This window comes from Tachypleus tridentatus, chromosome 13 (genome assembly GCF_004210375.1).
Source record: "Tachypleus tridentatus isolate NWPU-2018 chromosome 13, ASM421037v1, whole genome shotgun sequence".
In the NCBI taxonomy this organism is placed as follows: domain Eukaryota; kingdom Metazoa; phylum Arthropoda; class Merostomata; order Xiphosura; family Limulidae; genus Tachypleus; species Tachypleus tridentatus.
Window position 1 is genome coordinate 22,747,506 of NC_134837.1, and position 27,805 is coordinate 22,775,310.

General features: G+C 33.3%; 1 protein-coding gene across 2 annotated transcripts; it reads right to left on the reverse strand.

Moving 5' to 3' along the window:
• Positions 1 to 24,918, reverse strand: LOC143239389 (uncharacterized). Of its 2 annotated transcripts, XM_076480402.1 has the most exons (6): positions 20,021 to 20,138; positions 19,065 to 19,133; positions 13,942 to 14,048; positions 9,877 to 10,071; positions 8,750 to 8,841; positions 1 to 1,023 (listed from the first exon to the last, which is right to left on the reverse strand). In XM_076480402.1, exons 3-6 carry the CDS (start codon positions 14,033 to 14,035, stop codon positions 904 to 906), a joined length of 501 nt encoding a protein of 166 aa, XP_076336517.1. In that variant the 5' UTR covers positions 14,036 to 14,048; positions 19,065 to 19,133; positions 20,021 to 20,138; the 3' UTR covers positions 1 to 903. The 2 variants fall into 2 exon arrangements, with proteins under 2 accessions (XP_076336517.1, XP_076336518.1); XM_076480403.1 differs by lacking the exons at positions 19,065 to 19,133; positions 20,021 to 20,138 and adding an exon at positions 24,866 to 24,918.
• Between the last annotated feature and the right edge of the window lie 2,887 nt (positions 24,919 to 27,805).

Here is a 27,805-nt window from a genome sequence, read left to right on the forward strand (position 1 = left end):
TCTAACAGCGTAAAATGCATATTTTTTCTTTATGTTCATTGGCCTTAAGATTTTGGCCAGCAGTGTATCTCACCACATTAGGTCTCACTAGTGTTACAAAGAGAATATACATATCTTGTGTTAATCTAGTATCTCCTGTGAATATACTGACTTTCCATCTTAAAGCCCTCCCCTTATTTGTTGTTCAAATCATAAGTTTTTTACGATGTATATTTTCACTATTTAAGTATTACTTGCCACTTATTTACTCAAACTTTTTTATTTTATTAAATCAGTACTTTCAACTGTAAATTTATTGACTTTATCAGTCAACAAAACTAAGTCCTATAACACCACCAAAAGACCTAACAGTGATTGATGAATTTTAACTTTTATAAGTCATAGCATTCAGAGCATTATTCATAAGTAAGAACATGTTGGTACATTTATTGTAAAAAATGCTTTAAGACAGAGATACCTGAGTCATGTCCTGTTAACATACTATACATTAAGCATAATTCTTTCTGAATTCTGTCTTAATATTTATAATGCTGATATGAGAAAACATAAATAACATATTTAAAAATTATCATATATTACATTATAATAAAGAAACAAGTGTTATTTTTCAAGGCTTAACACCTATTAATACATATCAATAGTACAAAGCTTAATACAGACACATAAAGAATGTATAACATTGTAGATCTGTCTTTAATTTAAGGCGATTGCTATTTCATGATGGTGAATGCAACAGTAGCCTTCATGTAAAAAATTATTTTAGTTAATACAACATAACTATATTTTCATGTTACTGCATTATGTATGACAACAAACTAGATACATGTATTTAGTTACGTAACATTCAGAAAAAAAATAACTATTTACACTCTTTCAACATTACTTCCTTCAACACAGAACCAACTAGAAGTTAATGACTCCAAAGAGTGCAGGCACCATTCGAAGTTGATCCAGTTGGGTTGACAGGAAAGTTCCCTCAGTTTTCAGGTCTTGTAAGCTTCTGTGAGCTGTCTCCATCATTTTCTAAAAAAGTAAAATATAAGAGTCTGAGAAGTTCTTTTTTTGGCCTAAGTTCAAAGATTATACCATTATAGTTGATCTCATAACCATAAATTGTGAGTGAAACATGAATCACAGGTTAACACAATTATTAACATATATTATCATTAACATAAATGATCTGTTTCAGTTATTAATTTTTTAGGATTATGGTAAAGTCAATATACTGTTAAACAAATTTAAAGTGTGTTATTTTATCTTAATAAGAAAGAAAAGTAATCTGAGAGCTTGTACAATAACAGGATATACAATTTACAAATTTTAAGCATTCTTTACACAGTTCTACCTAATGAAACCACATTTATACTTCAACTGTTATGTGTTATCATTTTATTCAACTTTGAAAGATAGGAGAATGAATTAACACATAACTGGTACACTGCTAAAAGTGGTTTAAGAAAATAAACTAGCATGAAGAAGTTAGGTATGATTTAAGCATGACTAGTACTCTGCTGAGGACATAAGCATGACTAGTACTCTGCTGAGGACAGTTAGGTATGATTTAAGCATGACTAGTACTCTGCTGAGGATAGTTAGGTATGATTTAAGCATGACTAGTACTCTGCTGAGGACAAGCATGAAGAAGTTAGGTATGATTTAAGCATGACTAGTACTCTGCTGAGGACAAGCATGAAGAAGTTAGGTATGATTTAAGCATGACTAGTACTCTGCTGAGGACAGTTTAAGACATACTGGTTTGAGGAAGTGGGAGATGACCTACCCCCCACAACTAGCATACTTTGATTGATGTTCCAAAGTCAAATCAGGTGGCTCATGGTGGAACAAAACCATATTCAGTGTGCAAGAGGAAGTTGTTTTACTTTATAAATTAAACAACCATTTTCTCCAAAACTTTACAAAAACAAATAGTTAAAGCAATTGGTATATATTAAAAGAAATGATCAGAAATATGTTTTTGGTATAGATGTAAACCTCCAAAACATACCTCCTCTTACACTTTAGCTAGGATCCCACACTGACAAGGTCCATGAGGGAAATACCCACACAAAAAGCTTCTGTGTAGAAAACAGGTGTGAAAACCAAGATATAGTATACCACACTAGTAGTGTCTGCACTACAGGTATGCTCTTCATCCAGATAATGTAAAACATAAAATGTGAGCAGTAAAGGCCAACTGGCCACAATGTCAAAACCACAACGTTGTGAGAAGAAGCACGTCTATTCCAAAACTAATTTCTCCTACATATAGCAGACATATACCAGCCTGTACAATTTCCTCAAGTAACCAATGCAACTGAGCTGCTGAGGACTTTAAGATGCATCAAACTGGATAAGATGAGACTTGATGAAGTTTCTGTTCCTCTAATAATAATCCAGAGTAAATCACACAAACCAACTGATGAATCCAAACTGTCAAAGTGACAGGGGATAAGTCACATGATATAACATAATTCTTATGTATAAACAATCGGTGATGTGAGCCCTGAAACACTTCAAAGGATGTCCTTTCATATAATATCAGACAGCCTGAACAGGGCATAAAATACAATCTAGATCTGAGTGGTTTTATAAATGTGAAATGGAGAGTAGATGAATAGGAAAAAAAGCATCATCTCTTTCCTTAACTGCTGAAGTTTAGGAAAGAAAAAAACCTGTTTGGGTATAACACAAGTGGAATGGTAAGGAGTCAATGCCCAATGACCAATAACATAAGAAAACAAGTCTTAAGTGAAAAATGATATAGTGAACATAACCTCAAAAGTTCAAAAGGTGGACAAGATAAAGCATGAAGACTCACTCTGATATTCCAACTAGAAGCCTAGAAAGAATGACAAGAATAGATGACCAGAAAATATTTCAAAAGTAATGACAAACTGGGGACTCAAACATTTTTCTTTTCTTAGAAAAACTAAAGGAAGCCAATAAAGCAGCCTTTTACAGGGCAACAGATAAAAGCACTAAACTTTTGTCAAATAACCATGTAAAAAATTGAAAGAAATACGGTACAGTGAGATGACAGGGGTTAAAACCATGTCTGAGAGGCCACTGATGATAAGTAAACCATTTTCATGGATAAACTTCTAAAGAACACCATTATATGGATCACGTTAATAAGAATACCACCTGAAAAGTCAATCCCTGATGTTGTGCAACATACCACTAAAAGCAAGGTGTGAAATCCTGAATAAAAAATGTTTGACTGAGACTGACATAAGAGAGATGGCCAGATAGGAAGGAAAAAGGTTAACACTCCTGCTGATACTGGAGGAGAGGAAAACAAAGTTGACTCAGCCAACGCGTTGTGTCACTAGATTAACTCAAAGGGACATGGATCAAATCAGTGCAAGAACGTTGGATAACAGACAAACTAGAGGAATGTGTAAAGATGAAGACTCCTCCATTCCTGACTGAAAGCATCTAAATCCAAGCCAGAGAATGAGGTACAGGAAACCTGAAGGATGGCAGCTGAGTATTCTGTTGTGTGACAAAGCACTGATTTGAGATGAGAGCATATCTAATGAAAAACTTTAGGATGAAACCTTCATTTCATGGGAAGAGCTCTGTTGGGATGAGATAACTGGTTGGCCACTAAATTAATTTCTTCTGGAACATGACAGTAAGATAATGATCTGATGTTTCTGTGCCCAAAACAAAAGATCCAATGTTCAAAAGCAGAGAGATCAGAAGTGAGTGCTATTTTGCTTTGAAATGTATGAAATGACTGTGGAATTGTCCAAATGAAACATTACCATCTTCCCCTGTAACAATTCCAGACTGTAGGTTACAGATCATTGAAAACTCTCTCATCAGTCTGTTATAAATTCTATCCATTCAATGATCTGTAACCTACAGTCAGGAATTGTCCAAATGAAACATTACCATCTTCCCTGTAACAATTCCAGACTGTAGGTTACAGATCATTCAATGGATAGAATTTCTAACAGACTGATGTGAAGAGAAGTTTTCTCTTTTATCTAAATGGCTTTGAATATCATATTTTTTATACAACTATCCCAGCCCCGGAGAAAAGCATCTGTGTAAAGGTGTAGCTCTAGACCTGGGGGCTGTATAAGGACACCAATTATTGTATTGTTTATCTTCAACCACCTGACAAAATATTTTACACTGGAAGCTGATAGGACCTCACACAATCCAGCACATCTGTATAAATGTTTCACTAGTCATGTAATGACCAATGAAAGGCCTGCACATGAGCTTATCCTAAATATTCCAAGGATGCATATTATCCTAAAAAGAGATAGAGGAGACAACTGTATCTGAAGAACTATCTGTTCCAAGGCTTGATGACATAAAGAAATTTGGGCCCAATTTGTCTGGGATTCAAAAACACCCTTAGATGGAGAAGGTACTATGGGGGAGTAAGTACAGACTTATCCTTTTTTATAATAATCCCAGCTTTTACAGCTTCTAATAACAGAGTTTCCATGTGAAGGTTTGTCGAGTGGCATGAAGGAGCAAAAAGAAGCCAGTTGTTCATTTAATGGTGAGCATGAATGTTCAATGAGTGAAGATGACACAAAAAGTATCTAATTATTTGGCAAAAAATGTATGGAATTGACATGAGGATAACTGGAACAGTACAGAACTGAAAAATCTGGTTGTTGTGCATGAAATGGAGATAAGGTCAATGAGACTCCAAGACTGGTACAAGAAGGTAGACATTGATGACATCAATAGACAATCAAAGGGACCTAAACAACTCCACTGTAAACCAAGGAGGATGGGGGAAGTGAATGAGATGGGAAAGATCAATGACAAGTCACTAATCACTGTATTTTTCAGTACAACAAACAGCTGGTAATAAAAACCCTCAAAACAGGAGTTAACTTGCTTTATAGTAGTCTATCTGGATCAGACCTAGGATACAGATAGGAAAAGAGGTTGATGAAAAGCAGCTATCTTCCACAAACTGCCAAAGTGTCGAGAAGGAGAGATCAATCCAGATAAAGGAAAACACATGTGGAGTAATATAAGTTATGAGGAATGTCAATGGCAAATAAACCTGACCAATGACATCCACAGGCCAATAAGGAAAGGAAATAAGTCTTAAGAGATAAGTGAAAACTTAATATGAGGAGAAAGATTCAAACAGAGGCACAGTATAACAATGAATAATCACATTGCCAGAAGCACTGCGTGCCAAGAAGGATGATGAGTCCAGAAAGAATGCAACAATAGTGAGAGGGTAGGAGAGATATAAACTTTATGGTATTGGAAAAAAACAAAAAGTATGGGATAAAACAGCCTGATAACCTGCAACTAAAGAGGCCAAAGATCCTTAATCAAAAAGCTAAGTGAGATAATCCATAATAAGAGGAACAGTGGGTTGAGCAGGAGAAAACCATCCACCCAAAGACCAACAGAGAAAAATGTTCCATTTACATTGATAGACATCCACAGAGGAAGGGCAAATAGAACAAGCTAAAAATAAGTGACTTGCAAGGACAATTCAAATCTTCTTGTCAAGGACCAGATAAAAACCAGCCATGATGACAGGGATATGAAGGGCTGGATGAATACCACAGCTGTGCTGGACAGTAAGGAACAATTAGAAAGACTTGCCATAAAGTGGTTGGGATGATCAAAACCATTCTGGAAAGAAGATGGATGGAAGGATACACACAGAGGTATTTGTTGACCCAAGCCTAACTGAATGCATCAAAAGCCAGTGCAAGTGGATATGGAACCAAAGACCAAAATAGAGGTAACATGGTATTTAGGGATGTGACAAACATTCAGTTGAGGAATACCTCACTGAAAGCATATCCACTAGAAAATGAGAGAATTGAGAGACCATCCTGTCAGATTAACTTTGTAGAGACAGGAAAGAAGATTTGCTTCCAGATTAAATGCATCTTGGACAGGACATATAAAGAGATGAATACTAAGCATGTGGACCCCAAATAAAGAAGATTCAAGGTTTGAACACAAAGGGAATGAGAATGGGTACCACCTTGGTGATTGATATAATTCACCATCATAGAAGTGTTGGGAATTATATGACCAGAAGATTCCCAGTAAGACAAGAAAAAGATCAAAGTGTGGTGTGCTACAGTCAAAAGCCCCAGGATATTGATATGGTAAGAGCCCTGTCCAGTTACCAATACAGATCATCGACAAGGTAAAAAGGAAGGGAAATAGGAGCCTCTAATAGATCCCTCACAAGGCTCTACTTGTTGTGTAGAATCCAATGAAGAGACCTTGTACATGCTTGACTCAAGGGGATAACGGCTAACATAAAAGATCACATCCCCCAAAGTGATAAAATTTCACAAGCAGTAATAGATGTAGTAGTAAGGACATGGAGAACTGAAAGCTCCATCGAATAGAGTTGAAGAAAAGAAGGTTGGGCAAAACTGAGATCAGAGATGATAAGACTCTCAGGTGGGCAAGATATTGGGTGGGAAAAATGAACAACTTTGCTTACTTGATTAACCAACCCACACAAATTGCTTCTGAAAGCAGCAGATGAGTGAGTGTGATGGATGGACTCCTATTTGGAATGTACTAACAGAAGCGGTTGCCCATGTAATGGTGTATGAGCAACCTCTGAGCATGCACATGTTAGGCAAAGGCTTTGACCACTTAACAAACAAAATATGAGGCTGAAGAAAGTCTTGATGGGCAGGGTACAAATTTGAAAATTATGCTGTGAGGAACACTGAAGACAGCACCTCAACAAATGAGATACTGGAATGCTGAGATAAGAATTCATGATATTTACCTTGGTAATCCACATACCTGGAGAAAATGCTCACCTGAGGATGGGATAAGACTGCATGGTAAATTGGGAAGAAACCAATAATTGCTTCAAGCAGGACAAATCGATTTCTGGCTAACAGTCCCCATTTTTCTTGGGTACCACAAGCAGTCTAGAAAAAAAATGTAGAGAAGAATAAGTTACATGCTTAGAAGAGAAGATTTTCTACAACATAGGGCAGACCTAGACTGATGGTAGGATCCTGAACCAATGGATAGAATGTAAGTGCCCAAGACAATAGAGGATGGGAAAGGAAGTGGAAAACAAGTCCCTCGAATAATACAGAAGTAACTGACAGATCTGCAGTGAAAACTCATCATAGGGGAATAAAATTGGTTAAGTGGTTCTCCAATGGACCAGAACCCATCAGGTAGTTACTGGTACTGTTAGAGACATGTCCATCTGCATTGAATAATATGGTGAGAGAAGGAATTGGAGAGTACCAGAATGGGAATCAATAATAGGGACTTATTTAGGCTCTGAATAAGACAAACAATCGACCAAAGATGAAAAGGTCAACTGCTGTCTCATCCACTGAACATAGAATTCCAAAGTCTCAGAAATATTTCCAAAAATAGACAACTGGAGAAAGAGCCAAATGTGATTTCATGAGATAAGTAGATGATATTCAAAATTGGGATAACGTAGCATTCCTGCCCAGAAAATCCTAATAAAAGCAAAACAAGGTAATAATGGAGAAGTTATCCCCCTGAAAAACCCTCAGGATCCTTGTGTAACACCTCGGAAAGGAGGTAGGTAGTAGACAAGTACCATAGGAGAGTCAGAAGGGTAAGACAAAGGTAGGAAAACTGGGCATGGAATAAATGAGCAGGATAATTAAGGTCTGCTCCTCACATGGTCAAAGTCAATTCCAGCTTCTGAGAATCAGCAAATGGAAATTCAGCCTGATGGCAGGTTAAAATAAACTGATCCAAAGCTCGAGGAGGGTGATGCATGCTAGCACTCTTGATCATCTGAGAGACAAACCTTTCTGCATGAACCTTAGAATCCAAGGGGAGACACAAACTAATAAGAGGAGGGGGTATCAAGTAACAAAGAAGGAAAGGGATTATAAGAAATCAGGAAACAGATAAATTAGAATGTACCCAAGAAGTCATGTTTGAAAAAAAACTGTATTAGGCTCAGTCGATTCTGCAGTATAGGAATAGGATGACATGGTAAAATTAGGTGGAAGAAAAAGGATGTCAAATTCCTCACTGACCTAAATATGTTTGGTACGTTCAGGAGGAATATGGCCAACATCAGGAAATCCAGCTTGATTCATATAACAATCAATTTCATGGCAGACAAGAATCAATATTCCATAGCCAAGTTACTCCCGTCTGCAGCATGTGTAAGTGTGCTAATACAAGGTATTACTTCTAAAGTAGTAACTTGAATTTTAAAATTTGTTGTTAATGATGAATGATCAAACACAACAGTGTTAGAATAAAAAATGTTGAAGTTTGTAGAGTTTTATATAGTTGAAAAGTACATAATTCAAGAGCACAATAGAAATACCTTGGTATGAACAGTGCCAAACACAATGTCATAGTTCACAAGAGGGAGTCACATACATCATGAGGGTGTGTGGCACTCTTATTGATGGAGGGTTTCCACATGATGATTTATATGTGAGATGCAATAGGACTACATTGATCATAGGGTACACAAGAGCTCAAGTCTTGTGGCATGCAAAAAAATATTTTGTATATATAGGATGGCATTGAAGGAAAATAGCTATTTATATGAGAAGAGGTAGTGCGAAGTGTATTCAGTAATGGCACGTCTCAAACCTTGAATCCTTAAAACCATAACTTGACATGCTAACTATTAAGCCATGTCACATTAAGTAAATATCAGCATGTTTCAGACAACTATAGCAGAAGGATTTGCCAAATGAAATCTTTAAAATTACCATTAATACAGTAATGGACTAATTCTTACTTTCAGTTCTTCTAACTTCTGCTGAAATTCCAAATTGGTATGCTTAACATTCTCCAGATGTTGACTCAAAACCACTATTTCTTTTTCTCTTGCTATTTAGAAATAAATAAATACTAATTACTCAATAATTTGAAGTAAGATTTTCATACAATAGTATTTCAAATGATTAGAGACTTTACCACAGATTTGTACAAATTCAAATGTATTTTTTTTTTACTTTACCAATTTTTCTCCCATCTTCTTTTCCAATTATTTATTGATTAAGAAAAAAACAGTAAAATCACGTATTCAATTGAATAATATTAACTATCTGTTCATGGAATAGAATAAGATCATAAAGTTCCATGTAAATTCTACAATCTGGTATTATTAACTGTAGGTGATGACATACAAAACGCTATGACATTTATTTTAACTTTATTAATATAGAGAAAGACACACATACATAGTTTCGGTTTCGAGAATTTATGTTTTGAGTTTTGCATGATGGGGAGAGTTTAACAAACTAGTCTTGCCATAATGATAGGTTAATATTAAAATGAAAGTTTAATTGAAATTTATAATTTCAAACTGCAACACTTTTATGGTTAAGAACTCTTACAAATTCTAAACATTTAAAGAAATTTAGATTTCAACAACTTGATAATTCATAATGAAACTACTGTTCTTTATAATAAGCTTATGTATGCCATATTAATTTTCTGTCATACAACCATAATTTAGTCAGTTTTTTTTTAGATCAAACATACTTATTACTTAGTGTTTGAATTATATCCTTATTGCTGCCACTCATGGGCACCCAGAGGGGGAATTTGTGATATTTTTTTATTGAGTTTTATGCAATAATAGTATTAAACAAGACATTATAATAAATTTGAAATTTCTACTTCATCCATATCCATTAGTGATGGACATGTGTTATTAAAGGTTCTTAACTATATACTAAATCTAGTACATATTTTGTTTTGCAATTTTCTTTAACTATTCATCCTTACCTTGTATTTCAAATTCATTGTTCATATATGTATGGATGAAAGTGTGTAATTTTAAACAATACATAATGCCTTAAGAGGTATTGAAGTAAAAATTAAATGAAGCAAAACATATGAAGGTTCCTTAATACTTACCATGGGTAACATTCATGAAATCTATAATAGCTTGATTTACATTGCTGACCCAATTTTTATGTAGTGATATATCTGCTGTCTTGCCTGATGATGAACATCCATTGTAAGAATCATCACTGAATCCTTCTCCAACTGATTGACAGTCACCATTCTCAACTCCCTGTAATCTAGGTGCTAGCTCTCGGTGTATCTCTCCTTGATAAAGAACATTAGGAACTTCATTACAAAAAACAACAATAACACGTATTTTGAAAAATATTTAGCTTTCATTTGATATATCATGATAATAACTAGTGAATTATTTTATTTATAAAATAATCTAAATAGAATTTTGTGGTATCACATCATTTTGAGACCTCAATGGTAAAAAACCTGTTCTAAGATTTTTTAGGCTATTTGAAATATTTTTATTACATAATTATACTCAAGAATAAAATGTCCTAAGTTATTATTAGGAATATTTCAAGAAAATGAAATCAGTGAAGTATTATGGAAAAAACCAAAAACAACAACAATGAATTTTGAACCTATTCATGACCAGAAATTGAAAGAGAATTGACAAACAAAAATACTTCTTATGCTGTCATAGTTTCTGGGCATCACTTCACTGCTATGTTCAAGAGTAGCCACAGGAAAATTTGAGACAGATCTGAGGATGGGCTTAACACTTTAAAACTGTGCAATAATGTCAGATAAGGTAAAAAAAAAAAAAAGAGGTAAAATATAAAAATGTGAGTGTTCCCTTCCTGGTTGAAGCTATGATACATCACATAAAAAAATGGGTATTCTGTCTTTTTTGTCTCAAATGCTATGCAAGGACATGCATATGGACAGTGGAAATGTACCTGCCAATGCATCAACACAGTATCCTTCTCTCAGGAAGTACTGGTGCAGAAAGTGGAATTTAGTCAAGGACAATCAAACGGAATCCATTCATACATAGAACCTTGCATTATAAAGGAATGATCATGATTTTGTTTTTTCAGTTGAATTATACCTCTACCCATTACATCCCTGCAACTGTATAAAAGGTCATGGGCATTATAGTTACACCTGGGACACCATGTACATAATAAGAATGGTTACAAATTCATTGTGTACATTTTTTAATTTAACACTGTAACCTTGCTCTTTTGGATAGCATGAAATTTATATTCCTCATTTTATTTTAATTTTTCTCTTACAATTTTATGTAGTGTTTAGTTCTTTGTTTTGATAATTTGCATTTATCATTGGCTATATATTGTTTTCTATATTCTATTCATAACAGACAAAATTTTGAAATTACGAGACTTGAGACCTACTCACTTCCCACACCAAGTCACGTGTCACCAGACAGATTACCCTCCATCTGCCTGCCTCCTAAAATACTTTTAGAGACTAACTGACTCAATTTTCTAATTTATAATAATTATTTCGAAAATTTGTTAATTAAGAAATGTTCACTTTTTTAAACTGAAAGAAAGAAATAATTGTTGTTTTTTACATCATCATTTCTTCTCCTTTTATTTTCAATTGTTCCAGTCACCTTGACCCTTGAACACCAATAAAACACTAAAAACTGTGAACTGCATTAATGATATTTACTCTTTTACTGTACAAACAGGTCTCAGACAACAATATTCAGTACACCTGACAGAAATATCTTAATATTATAAATACGTTGGTTTACTATTGCCTGATACTGTGCTCTGATATTACCTGCATAGATAAGAATGAATTCATGTAGAACATCAGTACAAATATGTGTGTGGCCTCATACATACATAAAAAATAAATTAAAACAACTACAAAACTGTCCAATAACTTTCATATGGTAGCCATTGCACCTTAAGCTAAACCCCTACTGTATGTATCTCAACAGATATCTTTTACTACACTGCCATCTATAGGTCAATAATCTCAATACACTATGTTATGAAATAAATAATCACAGGCAGAACTTTGCCAAACCAAGACCTTCATCTTTAATTCACACAAGATGGTCAATATTCATGCTGCCTACTGCACAATAAGTAAATTATTCAACAAAAAATACACTTACTACTTTCGAGATCTACATAAACTAGTACCTTAACTATCAATATAATGTGCTGCCATCTGTAGGTCAATGAATCCACTACAATAACCATCAGAGAAAAACAGGGATCTGATACTTAAATATTTAGACTTGTATGTAAATGTTACTTCATGTTTTGCACCTTCTCACCCTCAAAAACGTAAGGGCAATTAGATGCACAATACATCATCATCTCATTCTTCAGGTGTTTTAGTTTCAGTCAGTGCCATACAGATTAGCAAACCTTGCAAGAATGTACTTCACTATCTGCTTCAACAAACTACCAGACTGTGAGTGATATGGCAAATAGTGCATTTTCACCAAACCTAACATTTTATATAGTTTGGCTATTGAAATTAGTTCCTTCACCCAAGTGGAATTCTCATGGCGCTCTGAACCGTGCTATCCACCGTTTGATAAGAGAGCAGCAATGGACTAAGTAACTTTCTCGATATGGGTTTTGTCATCTTGAACGTTCTTGTAAGCACCAGGTAACCATAAAGTATTCGTGCTATAAATTTTAATGTGGTATACATATTCATGAAACTTTACAAAATTTTAGTAAACATTACAAGTCATCTGTATTGCAAGAAATTAATTTTTTTTATTAAGAATTTGTACTAAAACATTGCCTGTGATTATATTGAAACAGAGTATTAACTATTCCAGTGCAAGTTAACAATACTCCTTTTTATTTAACAGTTTTCAAATTTTACTTGCATAATGTATAAAACCTCCTAAATAAATATTATATGTTTTTATTTTTGAGTAAAAAGTTGTATATTTTATTATTTTCCCTTCCTAATTCTATACAAGCTCAGTTCATTTGATTGACTTTGTTACCACTATAAAAAAAATTAAGAAATAAATCTAAGTTACTTTTTTCTTTCTATAATGACTGCAGGTTGTAACAGAAACTACACTTGCTTATTCTAATAATGTAAGGTTCATAACAGTCTACATCCATTTCTATTTATTGTTTTATAGTTATCTCAACTGTGTGTACTAATTCTACAATACAAGCTGTAAATCACTCAACAAACACATGGTTCAAGTTACTGTGCTGAATGACATAATGCAGGAGCAACTCACATGCAAACATCATAAAGATATTTTAAAATTGTTTCACATCATATCATCTAATTCACCTTATTAAGCTACTAAATTTTATATTTTAGTTACTTTTACAACAATAAATCAAACTAGTACAAACAAAATAAAAAATTTAGTATTTACAGTCTACCAAGGAAACTTAAGCCTACTATTTATGTAATGATGGTAGTAGTTTGTTTGTTTTGAATTTCGTGTAAAGCTACACGAGGGCTATCTGCACTAGCCATTCCTACGTCAGCACTGTAAGACTAGAGAAAAGACAGCTTGTCATCACCACCCACTGTCAACTCTTGGGCTATTCTTTTACCAACGAATAGTGGAATTGACTGTAACATTATAACACTCCTATGGCTGAAAGGGCAAGCATGTTTGGTGTGATGGATATTTGAACCCGTGACTCTCGGATTACAAGTTGAGTGCCTTAACCACCTTAGATATGACAAGTGGGATTTACTTTCTATTTCATATCTTCATAAACAAAGAGTATGCCTTAGTAATACCTATACTATAATGAGCAATTTACATTACATTCAAGATATCAGAGAGGGTAATGAAAAATATAAAGTATGGACAAGGACGAGTGAATGAACAATAATGTATTTAAATGTTTGTTATTAAGTTCAAAGCTGTCTGTGCTTTTCCCACTATGGGTATCACAACCAAGTTTATGGTGTCGTAGATCTGCAGACATATCATGGTGTCACTGGGGAACCAGCTTATGAAGTGAGGAAAATTTATTGCTTTCAGAAATTATTGAAAGAGAACAAGTATCAAAACAAAATAAGTCACAGTTAAAAGGTCTATTACTTTATACATACAGATTTTATACAGGTAGATAACTAGATATGTTTATCTAGTTACAGAAAATTGTAATGTGATATAGATCTGAATACCTGTAATAGCTTGGAGATGTTGTCTCCCATAAAGATGTTCTTTTATTGTGCAGTGACACAAAAAACTGATCACAGACTTTACAATACAGTTCATTGGTATCTTCTTCCTGCAACAAACAAGCACAAAAATTATTGCTGGGAATATGCCAAAATATAAGTACATTGTAAGTACAAATAAAGTAATGCATACATTCAGTTAATCATTTGACAAAAATTTGAAAGCCCACATGTTAATCCATCCAAAAACACTTTAATAAAAAATAAATAGTCAAAATTCTGCTGCAGCTCAAACAAGTGTTATCTCATAAACACAGCAAAAGAAAGCAATCAGATGTTATTCATATTGCATTATCTTATTTATGTGCTGCTAAACAGAGTTTGTATTTAGCTTAACTCCTGATCCACAACATAAATAGTGTAACTCAGTAATGATTCTTACATGAATTAGGAGTAAAGTAAATTCAGTTAAAGCACAACTATTTTTTTTTTCACTTAATGACTCGTGGATGGATTTCATGTTTGTTTGTGAGTTACGTCAATCCAAATCACTTATACCTCTAAATGGAAGCAGCTCAAAGGGAAGTAATTTGCATGTGAAAATATGGTTAATGTTTCATGGATTTGAAAGTTTGTTATTGTGAAGAGTGACAATGTGTAAGGAGCAGAAAGCAACAATGACACCATATTAAACTCTGAGCTGAGGTATGCAAAATGAATTTTAGCAATGTTCTCTGCATGAAGAGGAGGAGGATTCTTTATTTTTATTAATAAATGTTCTTACTTACTGCCCATTGATGTGACATGTTTTCAAAAATAAATATTATTTCTTTACAATTAAAACAAAGGTAACTATCTCAGCTATGTATAAACAGAATGAATTTAGTGCCTCATTCCTGATGATGCTAGGATTAGTACATATAATAATTTCCAAGAGAAAAATTGGTCAGTCCAACATTAACTACAGCACTTTGCATTCATCATAATTTTTTCAAGTTCTGTTTTTTAAGTGGCATATAAACCAAAATTCAAGCCATTTTAAAGCAAATGTGACATTCTTAAAATTAATCTTTTTAAAAGTGTGCACATCAAATTTCTTCTTCAGATTCATATCATCAACAAGTGAGAATATTTGCAATATTTTCTTTTTCTATTGATGAAAAATGATATGGGTACTGAAATTTTCTGGAAAACTTTATGTGGCTTTGGATTTAAAAACAGGCAAAACTTGTGAATTTTGCAGACATGTTCTAGTGGTGTTTGGCATTCAGAATAAAACAAAACATAAACCATTCTTAATTCTGGAGAAAAATATTATGTATGATGAGTAAACCCTTTAAAGAGTAAAAAAACAGTAGTTTTGTTTTCTGTTCTTTTGGCTACACCACTGATAAAAGTTTTTCACAAGGAAATCATTTTGTCTGAACTTTATGTTTCCAAAAATGATTTAACACACACACATTAAAAAAGGAAATCTTATGAAACCTGTAAAAATGTTTTGTTTCCCAAAGGGTTATTGAAATAAAACTACCCAAATATATTGATAATTCCAAGCATATCTCAAACAAATATTAAAACAATGCAAATTTGTATTAAAAAATGTAACAAAAATTTGAAAAACAGTAATTCATATAAAATGTAGTATTGCAAACAGTTCTAAATTATATGGAGTTACTCATACAGCTGGCTCATCTTTAACCTTAATATTTGATGTTATTAAAATTCCTTACAACATTTCTAAAAGAGTTTGTATAAAAATTCTAAATGGTGAACACATAATAAATATATATTGACCCATTGGACTGTTCCTGCTGAGGTTATTCAAAAGAGTCTTGAAATCTTTTTTTCCCCATAACTGAACCAACTGCACCATTGACAAGTAACCTTGGGGTGAAATATGAAGTAACACCCTTTCTCTCTTTCAAGATTTAAGTTTGTTTCATATAGTAAAATGTGGTATTTTCATTTCCCCTCAGAATAGCCTGCAGGAATCATAAAAACAGATTTTGTCAAATACCATATTCAAATAGTGCTTATATTTCTATTTTATTTGCCTTTTACCAAGTTTTGAACACAAGAAAGGAGGGTTGTAAACAATTACAATCTTTCTTGAAATAATCAATACAATCATTGACCAAGTTCTTGTAGTTCTTCTCCATCACCAGTTCCTCTAATTTTATTATGACAGATTACTTGTTTCCAAACCAGTGGTCATGAGTTCAGTGGGAGGGTGGAGGTCGTATGTAGCAAAAAAAGCTGAATGAGCAAGGTGAAATAAATTTTCAAATAGATGGGGTTGCACAGATGTGGGATGTTTCAAACTGGATTGGCACCAAAAATGTTTGGAAAGTGCTATTTTAGAGTTCAAATTATAAATCTGAAGAAAGGTATGTCTTAAAGATATAATGCAGTCTATCTACTGGAAGCCAGATAAAAGATCATCCTGTTAATTTATAAATAAAGGAAAACATTACAATACATATATATATTAAGTTCTTTATACAAGTGGATACATTATCCACATGACAGAAGGGATGTCATACCATAAGAACAGACCACAATTTTTGTTCATAGTATCATTCATGTTACAATGATCTCAAATGTAAAAGACAAGAAATGGCTTTACAGACTCATGCAATACAATGTATAACCAAGATGTCAGAAACTTAGTAAAACCTTTTACCAATGTTCAATACTAAGAATAAAAACTGGGGTTTTGAACAATTATCTAGCTTTGTTATTAATGTATGTTAATATGCTTGTCACGAAAATGTAGTTTCTTATTCAACTTGTTATATTATCTAATTCTGAATTTCAAAAAAAAATATTTCAATGCATTCTCAATTTTTACCTGTATCATATGATGCTCTTGCACTTTGAATTTCTCATTTAAGATTTCATTTTCTACTTTTTACTGTTTTGTGTGTCAGTTCCAACTAATTACAAACTTGTAAGATAGATATTGATAAACAACAAAACATAAAGTTAAGACGTTTTAATCTTCTTGCTACACCAATATATGAAAAAAATGTCAAATACATATGATATATTCTTTACATTTCACTTTGTCTTTTAAAAAATGCCAATAGGCCTCCATGGCACTTCTACTGAATTATCTATAATCAATAACAGAAGAGCATCTTTTCTGAGAAGATATTTATAACGATCATGTTGTGATGCTCATAAGTATACATTTGGCCTCAATTTCATTCCAATAGTGTTGTTCAATTTCAAGCTTCTAGCAGAAAAATTTTCTATTTATAAAGCCACTTAAATTATAGTAGTTATAGGACATTCTTTTCTATTTCTGTGTTCTGTAAAGCATATTTGAAATAAAGATGAATTACTATGGAGACAAAATACCATAACAAAGATTATGAGTGCTTCATTCTCTATGACAAAAAGCCTGAGTCTAGGTATAAGTAATACATTTGTTGTTCTTTTCATGTATAGTTACTGTGAAGAAGTAAAAGGAAAAAAAAAATTATTGTGGTATTTGATATTCTACACCTAAGCAGTTATATACAAATAGCATAATGTGACTGTAACTAAACTGTTTGTTTACACTAGGCTGTCCAAGCCCAGGGACAGCTTCTACTGTAGGCTTTTCACTTCTTGCGATTTGTTCAAAGTTACCACTTTAAAACATATTGCGGTGGACACTGCCTTAGAGAGGAGAGAATGTCCCTCACTCCCAAGTGATGCCACATTGTTTTACTTGGCTCTCTGAAATTATCCACAATGGCGTCTTTGCAATCTGTGGTGGTTATGAACAAGGAGGTTATCTTTTGTAAGCTGGTGAAGGTTTTCCACACAGGTATTCAACCTTTCAGGAGGACACAACTTTGAATTTTGAACTTAGCTTAATAAACTGCTAGATCTTCAACTGGATCAAAGCACTGGTGCAACTCTGCCATGACCTTGTTCCAGTCTTGAGGATGTGCCTGCTTCACAGTCCTTATTTTTCTAACAGTGACCAAATAAAACAACTAAAGAAATGGTTCAAATCTTCTTAGCCATTCCCTCCTACACTAGACATGAGATCTACTTCACATTTCCTTACCAGTGCTTGTGATCTAGCCATGAACCTCCCAAATCTGAACTCATAGCTTATGGATGAATACAAAATTCCTGCTTCTAGGTGTGGAATGATAAGGTACCTACAGGAACACATCAAATGGTTCAGGCAACTCCAGGTTCCTATGTGACCCATAGTTGTTTTGACAATAGGTTTCTCTGCTTGTACAGGTTCAATGCGATACTAAAAATTACTAACTTCACCTGTCTGTGTACCATTGAACCTGCTTGTAAAACAGCTCCTGTGTTTGAGCTTAGACTGCCAATGTCTTCCCTAGTTTCTCCCTAATCAAACAGTGATGGGATGGACCAGAAATAGAGTGGCTCTAGTAAATCCTCAATCAATTTCAGAAACACCATACTATGATGTATTAAGTCTCCTGAATACTGAAGTTACGCCTCAGAAAAACTCTCTTAGTAACTCATGATGCTCCCACATGCTGAAAGTCCTCTTTCTCTGGACTGTAAGGACATGTTCATCAGACACTCTGATGCATCAGCAAAAGCCTGATGTCCAAGAAATGATTTATGCTACACCCAATGGGTCTAACATACAACCATCCACATCCAGCAGCTTTCTCTTCCTCTTGAATGAGACTCCTTCATCCTATCGATAATACCACTTCCTGACAAATTGTCATTCAACTGGTAGAGAAACAAGTGCACATAAAACAAGATAACTGTACAGAAGAAAAACAGCCCTCAACAACAATAATATTAATTATCACAGCACCAAAATTTTTTCTTTCTTCAAAAGGAAAGCACTGGTCAAATAAAATGTATATATAAACTCTCAAAGTATAATTCTTTTTTTTCTTCTTTTCTTCCAAATTTAACACTGCTGAAGAAATAAACTTTAATTTACAACTTTGTACGTTTTGTATGCTAGATATTATGTTTATTTAATAAAAGGGGTGTCATTAAGTGCCTACAATTGTCCACAACCTCACAAAGAAAAAGTTGTAGTTTCATTGGTTGTAGGTAAACAGTATGCTTTGTGAATAAAATGACCCTTATCCCTAGGTAAACAAATTATTAATTCTACTTACTTGGAGATAAGGGTTGTTTTATTCACAAAGGTCTAAGATACTCCAGTCTGCATTACATACTCTGACACTCTGAAAAGAGAAAATAGTAACCTTATCATGTTGCACACGCTACACTGATGGCAATATGCTCCAAGAGAAGTAATACAACCTGATTTTAAATGGTTCTATATAGAGTAGAGATTTGTTACTTGCAAGGAATTTTGTGCATGATGAACATTATTTATTTTTGTTCCACAAAAGAGTTTACTATTTGAAACATATGTTTAGAAATGATGAAGCATGATGGAAGGTAAATAAAGTGGTGTACTGAGAAATACCTCTTTCACACACAAATTTTTCTTATTCTATCACATGCACAAGAATATTGTTCTACAGATTAAACTACAATCATGGCATGTGGCATGCTTATGGATCTTTTGTGACACAGTAGCAAATAGTTATCAGATATGTGGCTGGTATTTCTTGGGTCACTAACATATAAGTAGAGCAGCATGGTGCTATAGTCATAATGAACATGTTTAACCCTATGACTACCAGTTAATATTGTAAGTACATAACATTGCTCTCATCATAAAACTAGTTCATAAAATTGTTTGAAATTTGACAAGAACTTTCCTAAAAGAATATAGTTTCAGGAAATTAAGATATTGAATTTTGAGTTTTTCTATTAATACCAATAAAAACTTATTATTTATTATATTTATTTGCATCAACTTTCTGAACAGTTCATGTGTCAGGTGATATTCATGTTAATTATAGAAATACTTTTCTTTATATTTTTCAAATTTAATTTGAATAACCTCAAGAACATCTTACAAGAACATCAAAAGTTTTTTCGAGGTAAATGTTTATTTTTTATTTTTCACTTTTTCTATCATACCACTAAGTGTAGCTATTATAACCAATGTACAGTTTAATGAAATGTTTAAAATTAAGAAATGGAAATATGTACATACCTTTTAACTTTTTGTGAAGTAATTTTAAAACATCTTCTTTGGGTCATGTGTGTAATTTCACATCTTTACCTTCTCATTTTTAGTTTATTTTAATATATTATTTTCCTTTCCTGTTCTTTACCATTAATTATTTATGTCAGCAGGTGCCTACTGGCAATGAATAGTATTGTCAGCAGTACTTTAGCCTCCTGCAAGTACTGCTGAGTAGACCTGCTGTGTTAGCAGCTTAGTCCTCCCGTCCTTCCTAAGTCTGGGTGTTTAGGTTATATAAAAAAATGAATAAACCTGTCAGATATGAATTTTAAAACACAAATACCAGACAATTAACTAAAATATAAAGATAAAACCTATACATAATTTATCCATGTATAACATTAATATGTATTAGATGAGATAAAATAACTATATGCTTGCCATAATATACCTGCAACAATACTTTATCAGTTTAATAAGCCTGAAAATGAACAATGGGCACCAATTTTAACCTAATCATTGTAAAACTGTACCTTAAAATTAGCTCTTTCTTTTGGTTACAAATATGCCCTTCAAAATACACAACTGTGGTTTAAAATGTGGATGTGGCTGCTGTCGGATTGGGAAAGATATAGAGCTTCTCTTCTGCTAACTGTCTGATTGGAATTTGAAACGTCTCAAGGAACATCCTGTATACATAGTTTTGTGTATTAGTAAAACAGAAGAATTGTAAGCTATTTTTAACTACAAACACATGATGTGGTAACAAAAGTTGTAGGTACTGTTTTGGAGGTTCTTTCAAAATAAAAGGACTAAAAACTTACATCAAATAAAATTTTGAATTATACTTGATAATGCTAATTTCATTAAAATACACTGATAGTAAAGTGGTTTAATTAAAGTTTGAATATAACTCAGTAATACTTCATGGCATGCAGAAAGAGTTTGAAGATTACACTTCAAGTCAAAGAGTTAATGCTGCACTGGCATTTAAAAACACTACAAGCATATTTATCTTTTTTACAACCATACAAATAACATATACTTGATAATCATGGTAAGGATTCTGTTGATTGATTAAGGTACATGAGAAAACTTCAGATTCATTAGTGTTGAGCAGATAATGTGAAACTAAGTTCAAAAATTTTCTAGGAGAAAATGAAAACTTTTTGAGGGTATGAAAAATGCAGGAATTTACAACGTAATTTAAGTAGAAATAACAAAATAAATATGTATCATTTGTTTATCAAAACTTTGAGACTTTTCTTTTTATCAGATTATAAAAAGGTAAGTTAGTTACTTCAGTATATCTGTCAAAGTTACCACTGTAGCTCTGTATGTTTTGTTGCTTTTAGTTATGAAAAATCTTTTACATATATTTGTTACATTCAGATCTTGACAGTTTTCTATTATATATAGCTAACTAGCACCAATTAGTTTATACTGGCAACACCATGTACTTTCTCACAAACACTATATTTGTTCTCTGTCTGTCAGTAACAGATCAAGATGACTGTATGGCCTAGGTGCCTTCTGTTCATAGGCCCTGCGAGTCTTGTAAGTTAAACCAAAAGTTAGATAAATTATAACTGTTTTAAGTATACATTGCCATAGCTGCACAAATGCTGTACAAATTAACATCTTTATCAAAAATGTACTAATATCTTGTAATATACTGAATTCTATTAAAAATGGCTCAGTATGAAATAATGAATTTAGCAGTGTAAGACTAGAGGGAGGGCAGCTAGTCATCACCACTCACTCTCAACTCTTGGACTACTATTTAACCAATGAATAGTGGGACTGACCATCACATTATAATGCCTCCATGGCTGAAAGGGCGAGCATGTTTGATGTGATGGGGATTTGAACCCTCGACCCTCAGATTACAAGTCAAGTGCCTTAACCACCTGGCCATGCCAAACCAGTGGAATAAAGAAGTCTTTTTAGTGAAATACATAAATATGAAAGTGAGTACACAAACTAATGCATATATAAAAAACATATTGTAATATATGTAGTAAAATCTTTACAATAAAATGTTTATTTCATGTTTCTATGCTTATTATTTTTTGGCCTGCTAAGATTAACTTTTAAGGAAAATTTTCATGAACCCATAATTTCCATAGGCCCTAGGCACTGTGCCTAATAAATAATACAGCCCTGCTGTCTGTTTGTGGTTCTTTCTTTGGACAGCCATTGTTCATTAAAAATAGATATCCCATCACAGGTTTTAAGATTCTTTAATTTTCTGCCATTTGAACTATATACTTAAATATTTTTTACTGATATATTCAACAAAACTTAATTAAATCCTATTAGTACTACTGTACATAACAATAATGCCATGCCATAGCATGCACCATTTGTAAAACAGAAGACAAGACATGAACATATGAAACTTGATATGCTTGCAGACTTCCTAACTATAAGTTAACAGAATAAATTATTCTGAAAGATACTAACATTTTATAACATTGAAAATGTATTTCTTGTATGTACTCACTTCCCTTACATCTAGCTTTTCTGGTCCAATGCTGTCCTCTATAGCAGTACTTGTTAGTTCAAAAACTAGAATAAAGATGATAATGGACAGAAGAAATATAAAAGTGAATACACTATCACTTTACATTAATACAGAAAATTTAGGGAGAAAAACAGGACGATAGAAAAGGACATAGGAGGAGTGGAATAGAATGTAAGAAGAACTGATGGCATACACATCAAAACACCAATGACAATAAATGAGAAAGAGGAAGAAATATGTTTAAGAGACAGATAATGTAAGGACTAAGAAGCCGTAAGTTCAAAGGAAGTTAGGGCATTGAGAACAACATTAAGACCACAGTCTGGTAGCTAAAAGAATGAGGAAGGCTAGGAGGAAAAAAACTGATGTAATAAGAAATTGGAAATTAGTCAAGGAAGCCATCCAGAAACCAGGAACAGTCAAAATAGACTAGCCATAGTCAAAAAAGCAAAAGATACAGAGAGGTGAGGAACAGAAGAATAGAGATAAGGATTGCTGCTGAGACATACAGTGATAAATATGACACTTCTGTTGATGAACTCTATGAAGGATGGATGAGCAGAATGAGACATGACAAATCCTATATGTGAAGCCAGAGAGCGATGACATTGCTGTATGGAAGAGAGAAGTACAAGGTTAAAGAAAATGGAGAGTGGAAGAGAAAAGTCAGAAGACTTAGCAGAAGAAACCACAATTGGGCCAGCCAAAGTGTTTCAACAAGAAGAACATGAATAGAAGATTGGTACTAAGGAAGAGATTGGACTATTCCTGATTTAATGTATCCACTGCCTGTGCAGTAATGTGTGGAACAAGACACCTGAATGGGAAAAGCTTAGAATTTCTGTAAGCATCAATAGCATTGATATGAGAAATTATCAGAAAAGTCAAAGCCATCCCAAGGGAAGTTCCATTGATATTGTAGTACACAAGAAAAGACCTAAGCATGACCATAGGGAAAAGGGTTTCCAAGGAAACCCAATTCCTCAATAGATAGAAAACCTCTCTCATGGAAAGACAAGGAAAGGATAGAGCTGTGGGAGCCAAACCCTCCATGACCTGCAAATTCAGTATAGAAAACTGTGCTCTACTGAGATGGTAACTGAATAATACACTCAAATGAATTATATACTGAATGGGTGTGAGATGAGACTCAACCAGCTTGACATGGTCAGGTGGGTTAGGGGTTCGACTTGTAATCTGAGGGTTGGGTTTGAATCCCTGTGGCACCAAACATACTTGTCCTTTCAGCTGTGGGTGTGTTGTAATGTGATGGTCAATCCTACTATTCATTGGTAAAAGTAGCCCAAGAAGTGATGGTGGGTGGTGATGACTAGCTGCCTTCCCTCTAGTCTTACAAATGCTAAATTAGGGATGGCTAGCACACATAGCCCTTGAGTAGCTTTGCCTGAAATTCAAAAACACACAAACAAAATAATAATTGTGGAATCTCAATCCCAAGCCATGAATGTGATAATTAAAGGCTTATATAATGTGAAAAAACCCAAAAAAACAAACATATGAGGCCAACACCAGGTGAATTCAGAAGTGGTAAACTTGTCCATGGTGTAGAGACTGAAGATAAAGTCTAGATGCTAGGGAAATGTGAATGATAAGGTAAACATTAGATATGTTAACTCTGGTCATGCAACACAGCAATATCACATGGACACACATTAGATTTAGGGAAATTTCAAGGCTAATAGAAAGCAATAAAAATTTGCATACAGAGAGCAGCACTGAAGCAGGAAAGCAGGATGTGAAAATAGGTTAGGTATTGTACTGGAAATGATTATTTTACATTCTGTAGCAATTTTTTGATTTAATTTTTATTCAAATTAAAAATTTTCTGAAGTTTTAAAAATAATTTTAAAAATAACCAGAGTTCTGGAGGTGTAAAAAAAGTAGTTCCAGGAGCTTCCAGGAATTGTGCAAACTCTGTATAATGTGCTGACAATACAAACTGATATTTTATCTGCCCACTCTGTCTTACAATCTACCGTAATAAACTTTGATGATTTACATGCCTCCATTTATCAACACAGAAGCTGATATATATTATTCAACATTGTATTCATTGATAAATTTATATGTTTTTTAAAACCATTTCAGGAGTTATTAACATAAAAAGTCTATTCTGATTAATAAATATGTCTGCACAAGCTAGAAATTACTACCTTAGAGCAATGCAATATGTCTTAAGAGACTTATCTCAAGTTTCACAAAATTTGCACAAATCTACACTCCAATTCTGACATGAGCCATTTTGGTTCCCAACTGACATTCATACTTAAACTCATTACCACCAAGTTTTGTTTTAATTGAAACAAAACAAAACTGAAACCAACCTCTATATCTTGAATGATAAATGATGAGCTGTTCTCCTGCTCAAATAAACTTTTATTTCTATCGTTACAGTCTAGAGGAGGAAATATTACATGAATATGGTACAAAGGCAAGAAGAACCAAACAAATTGACAGAATTATTTACTGTTATTTTTATAACATATGTTCATACTACTATGAACTACCATGTTACATTTCTGTAATACTCATTGGTGGGTAATTTAAACTGTTGAATACTTAAAGATTCAGATGGATGTCAATACCATAAAAAATGATTGGACAAATATTTAAACAATAGTTTAATAATTTCTAACTTGTGCAGTAATGCTCTGGTAAATGTACTGTATAAATTCTTCTTGGTGATTTATTTTGAAAATTTTTAGTATTAGACAAACAAACTTAAGATAAGCAATAGAATACCAAAGGTCAAAGAAAAATATCATTAAATTGAATCAATTTAACCTGAATCTTTCTTAGAAACCTTGAACTGTAGAGCATTGTGATTTACATATGAAACCTGAAGCAATGTATTAATTTGCTATTACACAAAAGTAAATTATAGAAATCATTAAGCGATACATTATTTATATAAGTTTAGTGGACATAGTACAACTACTTATAGGGCTAATATCAAAACCACTAAATAATACACATGTTAGATTCACAGTTAAAATCCTATTCACTTTAAAAAAAGATCAGGTCTGTTTGTATATTTGGTTATTTCTCTCACAAACTTAAAACTACTGACTTTATTTCTTGATACTGTTCACAAACTTTTAAAGTCTGAAATAATGATTTTGAATAAAGTACACTATTAATATTCAGCTACTCATGGGTAAAATTAGACCATCTACAGATAATATCGTTACTTACAGAAAACATTTTGAGTTTCTTTTGCTTCAAATAAGTTTGATAAGCTTCTGATTGCTGGTATTCTTTAAAGTTCTGCACAATATCTTTTCTTGTCTTCTTCAACACGATCAAGAAAATTCTAAGATGTTTAAATATAACTAATATATATATACCCTATTTTCACATCAAGCATTAATGAACTAACAAAACCACTAAAATAAATGTACGAGCATTAAAAGGTCCTGCTGATGTTTAAAATACAACTATTATATCTATTTTCTGAATAAAATCTTATACATTAGCCAAAAAACAAACAAATGTAAATGTGGGAGTAAAAAACTTTGCTAATGGTAGTAAACATAATCTAGAGAGAAAATGGGATATAAACCAAAATACCGTGAAATCCTTAACATAAGTGTAGGCACAATTTCTAATGGATAGTGTAAACATAATAACTGCTATACACATCATTGACAAACAGATTCCTTTGTTTTAATAAATAAATGAAGAAATATTAATTTGTTGTGAATAATGTTATACATGAATGTTACCAAAAATATTTTATTAAATGCAGATTTATGTGTTAATGTTTGTTTATGTTTTATGTATTTCTTTATTTTGCTTCTTAATAATTAGTTGGTTAAATTCTAAAAAATATATTTAAATATGGGGTAAGTTGACTCAGTGGGTTTCAAAGAATGGATACTCTGAATTTGTACTCAGTGTACAAATTTAACTTTCAGCAAAGATAGTCCTTTGATGGCTGGATATATATTAATAATAGCACTAAACAAACATCTCAACTATCCCATAAATCTTCAAACACATGAATAGCCTTTTCTGTAACTGTTTTAAATATTCTAATATCCTGCATCAGACTGTTATGTCATCACATCAAAAGTTATTAACAATGCTGATTTTCAAAATACTTTCTTTACATTTGGATAAGAACAGTAGTTAAAAACCAGCATATAACCTCTCTACAAGAATATCAGTTCACTGTCTGTACACAAGGGTGACTGATCATTTCTGTAGCACATCCAACCTAGTATGCAAATACCAGAACTGAGGTTAGAGAAGACTACTTTGTTGATCAACATCTAGGCAAAATCTACATGTCTACTCAAGTCAAGTCTACTATCATTCCTCAGAGCAAAATATCCAGTGATTTTGGTGCACGTTATTTGCTGTTTTCCTAAGGAAGTAGTCAACCATGATCTGGGCTCCATCAGTTTTCTGGAACTGTAAGAAAGTACTTACACCTTTCTGTTAGCTCTCATGGACCAGCTGAGCAGTTGATCAAATATAGGGATCAAGTACCAAGTGGTTCAAAATGGTTCCAAATGATGGCATGGAAAAGTCCTTTTAGGTCTCAGTGGGCAAGGTGTAGGATGAGGGGTCTGTGGATTAAGAAAGAGTACAAGATGGTTTAAAAAAGATCCTACAGCATTGGACAAGGCAGAATATGGTAAATAGCAATGCCCAATAATATGCAATGGTACAAACAGAGATGTCATGACTGAAGAGGTTTGGTTTATTTCGAATTTTGCACAAAGCTACACAAGGGTTATCTGTGCTTACTGTCCCTAATTTAGTAGTCAAAGACAAGAGGGAAAACTAATCATCACCAACCCCACCAACTCGAGCTATTCTTTTTTAATAACAAACAGTGGGATTGACCATTACATTATATCACCCTCATGGCTGAAAGAATGAAAATGTTTGGTACAACAGGTATTCAAACTCATGAGTCAAGCATCTTAACTACCTGAGCATGCTGGGCCATGGTTAAAGAGATACTTAAAGGTGTTGAAGGTAAAGTAGGTCAGCTAGGAGGGGTGGTGAGAAGGATAAAATGGTGATAAAAGTCATTTACACAGGTATACAGAATAGGTGGATAGGCAACATGAAAATGATAGAAAATGATTGGATAGTCCATCCCAATGAGCAATAGATCATATAAATCCATAAATAAAGATGAAGGGATGTCACTCTTTGATGATGTAGAGTGATGAGGTGCAGTTGGGCAGAAGAATGGAAGAATGTTGGAAATGGTATGGTGCTTGATAAAGAAAGTAAGGAAATCAAGG